Source organism: Etheostoma cragini, chromosome 14 (assembly GCF_013103735.1).
Source record: "Etheostoma cragini isolate CJK2018 chromosome 14, CSU_Ecrag_1.0, whole genome shotgun sequence".
Classification (NCBI taxonomy): domain Eukaryota; kingdom Metazoa; phylum Chordata; class Actinopteri; order Perciformes; family Percidae; genus Etheostoma; species Etheostoma cragini.
The window spans coordinates 23541641-23546773 of NC_048420.1; the positions used below are offsets into that span (position 1 = coordinate 23541641).

A 5133-nucleotide genomic window follows, 5' to 3' on the forward strand; every position below is an offset into this window, starting at 1 on the left:
TGAGAATGATGAATGAATAGTAAATAATAAGTGAGATTTTGAGAATGATGAATGAATAGTAAATAATAAGTGAGATTTGTGAATGATGAATGAATAGTAAATAAAAAGTGAGATTTGAGAATGAGGAATGATTAGTAAATAATAAGTGAGATTTGAGAATGAGGAATGATTAGTAAATAATAAGTGAGATTTGAGAATGATTAATGAATAGTAAATAATAAGTGAGATTTGAGAATGAGGAATGATTAGTAAATAATAAGTGAGATTTGAGAATGATTAATGAATAGTAAATAATAAGTGAGATTTGAGAATGATGAATGAATGGTAAATAATAAGTGAGATTTGAGAATGAGAATGATGAATGAATAGTAAATAATAAGTGAGATTTGAGAATGAGGAATGATTAGTAAATAATAAGTGATATTTGTGAACGGGAATGATGAGTAATACTAAATAAGTGGAATAATAAGTGGAACTGTATAGACCGCGTTACTGGGTTATGGACCCTGACTCTGGGGCTTTTCAAAGGAGACTTTGAGCGTCCTCCCTGAGAAATACTGTTGTGTTTCTTTTTTTTAAGACCTGGTCCTCCGCGACTCACCCGGTTGATCAGCTCCCCCACCATGCCGGTCCAGCTGCCGTTGGGCTCCGGCGCTCCGTACAGCCCGTCGTCCACCAGCTTGATCTTGAAGGAGAACTTCAAGATGTCCGCCAGCTCCCGCAGCATGTCCACGCAGAAGCCCTTGTACTGGTCGTTGCCCTGGTAGTCCTGGTGGTTGGCCTTGTGCATCACGTACGGGTTTTCCTGTTGGAGGACAAGTGACGTCTTACAGAAGACCACTCAAAAGACGGAGGTTTGATTTGATGCTGACTAAATTCATTAATTCATTCATTCATTCATTTCATTCAGCTCTTACAGATTCGGCATTAACAATGAAATGGAGCAATTATAGAGACAGCAAGTAAACAACAACACCATCAACACCATCAAAACCAAGAATCCACCACCATAAGAAAGAGGAAAAAAATACAAAAACTTTAAAACTTTCTCAATTGGAAATTTGATTATTAACAAGTTATTAGTAAAATAAGGTGATACGTTAAGCGTGTGTAGGTGCAAAAACAGATTTATAAATAGTGTGAAAAGGCACGAGTGAGCTGATTTTTTTAGAAAGTGCTGTAAGTTGTTCCAGGAGTCAGGGCGGCGGCCATTTTAGACCCCCTAAATTTCCTCTCAGCCTCTCTAAAAGTGAGAAAAATCGAAATAATAAAAACCGTAAAATTTGTTTTTAAATCAATTTGACTGCTTCAAGTTAGAGTTTGCGATTTCTTCTCTTATCTGTAAACGACAGTCAAGGAAAGATGTTTTTTATTTTATTATTTACACCTAATTATAATTTTTTATTTGATTCTTTTGGTCCACAAAGGGATTTTGTAAAAAAAAAAAAAAAAAAAGAAAAAATTAAATGATCAATATTTTGCCTTTGTGCTCATTTATAATAATAAACACAAACATTAATGGATTTCGGGGGGGGGGGGGTTAACCCTTTTTTTTTTTTGCAAGGCACTGTATCCGTGTCATGTTCTCGTTGTGGGCCGAGCCCCCATGAAGGACTGATCCCAGACCCGGCCCAGAGTCAGGGGCACTGAAGTGAAAAGCAAGGACTTACCTAGAAAGTTACCCTGCAGATGCACTGTTAACATCAAGCAGTGAGCTCATGTGTGTTTCTATATTTTCCTTCTATTTCAAGGTCATGCATGTGTAGTTTTTGACTATATCACCAGAAAAAGAGCAGAGTGGTGCCCTGCGTCCTCTGTCGTCTCCGAGCCTTTTGTCGAGTTTAAGGCCAACCCCCCAAATATCTCAAGGCCGTTGTTAAAAAGCCACGTAATTAAAAAAAATGCAACTGCCACATGTGACCTGTTCCTTTCGTCCATGCTGTGTTTCTGTTTTTATTGTAACCGTTGCCGTCTCGGCCAGGTTAACCCTCGTGTTGTCCTCGGATCAAATAGACACGTTTTAAAGTGTTTTATATCAGAAATGTGGATTTCTTTCTCAACCAAATTGCCCCAAAATACCCATGGATGATATTTAATCTTATAGAATGTGAAATCCTTTTTGTTTTTAACGGTTTCCAAACAGCATCTGGACTAAACTTGGACATCTACCCATCTGTGATCCAGTCAGCGTCCTCTGATCTTAATATTGGTCAAAATAATTCATAATTTCAGCCTTTTTAACTAAAAACCTGTATACTTTGAAGTAAATGAGGTTTGTTGACCACGACTCCCAAGAATAAGTGTAAAAGCTGTTATTAAACAAGCTCAGCTTTTTTTATCTTTTATTTAATTTTTTTTTTAAAGCGCCAGAAGATGGAAAAAATTGACAAATAAATCAGAAAAAAGGACGAAAACATTGGGAGGGAACCAAATATGTTCCTTTTCAATTTTGAGCTGGAAAGACAAGTTCATGTTTAACCTTTGTGTTGTCTTCCCGTCAACCATGTTCACTTTTTAAGTATCGCTTTTTCTGACATATTTTTCAAATTTTCAATGTTGCGGTTGCTTTTTTTTTTGGACGTTTTTGTTGTTTTTTCTAAAGGTTTTTTCATATTTTTGATGTTGTCTTATTTCGACGGCCCATCTTTTGTGACAAAAAATAAATACAAAATTAACTGAAAACGTGTCAATTTCACCCAAGGACAACACGAGGGTTAAATAAAGGTGAAGAAGAAGAAGAAGAAGAAGAAGAAGAAGAAAAAGAAGAACTCGCCGAACGCCAACCGGTGAGACCTGACGCCGCGTTGCCTAGGCTACGGGAGACAGATTACCAGGATAGTGGTGACGATGAGCGTCTTGTTGGCCAGCGTCTCTGACGCGTTGAGGTCCAGGGACGTGGCGTTCATGGCCAACGTGTTGTTGGAGTACCAGGTGCCGATCTGTCCGTGCAGGAGGAAGACAAGAGGACAAAGGGTTAGAAGAAGACACAGCGTTGTGTTCACTGTCAACATTTGTTGACGTTTTTTAGGCTTTTGTTTTTGTTTCCACGTGTTTTCCCCAGTTTTGTCACTTTTTAAACGGATTTTTGCACATTTTTTTCCACGTCTTTGTTGCCCTTTTTAACGCTTTTTTTCGTTTGTTTTGACGTTCTTTTTACGTTTGTTGTCTTCTTCGTTCCAGAGCACAGCAGCCGGCGTCTCTGACAGAGGTCGAAGGTGAGGGGAACAACAACAAAAACAGAAACTCTCAAAAAGAAACTGCCGATACACGCGTTCGTCGCCACTGAGTTGTTTCCCGTGCGTTGGTAGATTTAATTGAAAAGAAATAAAGACACTTTATGAGAAATTTCACACCTCGCGTGAAAAATATAAATGAAGACTGTCCTATTTTTAGGCTTGTAGAGCGGATTTTCACGGAGCGTATGCACCACTAAGAGCTGCTCTCGTGCCCAGTGTTGCCGGTTTTGATTACAGTGGAAGCGTATTTTGGACGTTACATGTGCAACCTGTGAGCCCCATTAAAGAAAGAAGTTGATGGCTAACTGGTCCTCAGACTTTTCAGGGTCTGAACTGACCCCAACCGGTCGTCAGACACCGCCTACCAAAAGCCTGGGTCTGGGTCTGGGCTTGGGTCTGGGTCTGGGCTTGGGTCTGGGTCTGGGTCTGTCCCAGGTTTCTCCCTAAAAGGGAGTTTTTCCTCACCACTGTCGCACTGTTGCTTGCTCTGGAGGAAACTATTAGACCTGTTGGGTCTGTGTAAGTTCTGGAGTGTGGTCTAGACCTGGTCTATCTGTAAAGTGTTTCGAGATAACTCTTGTTATGAATTGATAATGTACATGAAAATTGAATTGAAATAAATTGAATAGAACTGATCTGACGTCTCATTACACATGAGTGGGGGTGTTTTTGGAGGCTGATTTAACCCCGTAGCGCAGGTGTGTGTGTGTGTGTGTGTGTGTGTGTGTGTGTGTGGGGGGGGATTCATTGGGGGTTCATTGGGGATTCATTGGGGGTTCATTGGGGATTCATTGGGGGTTCATTGGGGGTTCATTCAAAAAGAAGAACTAAGAAGAAGCGGGAGGCTTCAAGCATCAAGACACCAGAGAAGCTGCAAACCGCGCGCTGTAAGACAGACACCGTCTGAAGGACTCTTTGTATACAAACCTTTTTAAAAACCTGAACCATAACACGAAGAGCCAAGACCCAACGTCAACGCAGGAGGCAGGAGAGCCGCTGCTGGGGGGGTCAGTTTAACCCTCCTGTTGTCCTCGGGGCCAATTTGACCCATTTTTAAAGTTCCTATGTTAGACATTGAAGTTACTTTCAACCAAATTGGCCCGAAATAAAATGGATGGTTCCATAAAATGCTCGTCACAAGTGAAATTAAGGATCAGATCTTGACTTTCATTGAATTATGGGTGGACCGGGAGAGCCGACCCGGACAGCGGACCGGGGCAGCGGACCGGGGCAGCTGAACGGGGCAGCGGACCCCGGCGGTTATTTGCTATTTCAGACTGCTGCTGCCACTGGTTAACTAACAAAAATAACAGTTAATTCAACTGTCGGCCTCCCACTTGGCCCCGTTTGATCTCTGACCTCTTTGTGGCCCCTGGGGTGTTTCTCCAGGACCTTCAGCGTGTAATTGGTCCTCTGGCCTTTGCTGTTGAACTCGATGTGACCCGTCAGACCGTCGTACTCCACCTGATGAGAGAGAGAGACACAGAAACCGTGTAAAATGTTGAAAGTTGATTGGCTCCTGTCAGAAAGCAGCGCTACCGGGGACATCAGAGCGTCTGACCCTCGCTGGGAGGACTGAAAACTGAATATTAATGAAGTTCAAAGAGACACAAAAAGAAAGATAATTATTGATTCCGTCTGTGTGTGTGTGTGTGTGTGTGTGTCTGTGTGTATGTGTTGGCAGACATCTGCAAATGAGCGTGAGGTTTGTTTGATACATGTGCAGCCGAGCATGCAGTTTATGTGAGTAGTGTGCACCCGAGTGCACGCAGCCTACATGATGAATGAATCTGTGCATGTGAGGGTGTGTGTGTGTGTTTGTTTGTGTGTGTGTGTGTGTGTGTGTGTGTGTGTGTGTGTGTGTGTGTGTGTGTGTGTATCTCTGCGTGACTCAAGA

General features: G+C 41.7%; 1 protein-coding gene across 1 annotated transcript in view; it reads right to left on the reverse strand.

The window, feature by feature from the left end:
• LOC117957203 (glutamate receptor ionotropic, kainate 5-like) overlaps positions 1–5133 on the reverse strand; it is an 86495-nt gene that overhangs the window by 38165 nt on the left and 43197 nt on the right. Inside the window, exons 10-12 of the mRNA XM_034892800.1 lie at positions 4596–4700; positions 2832–2939; positions 602–805 (exon numbers count right to left, since the gene is read on the reverse strand). Coding sequence (XP_034748691.1) covers positions 602–805; positions 2832–2939; positions 4596–4700 — 417 coding nt within the window. The remainder of the gene's footprint in view (positions 1–601; positions 806–2831; positions 2940–4595; positions 4701–5133) is intronic.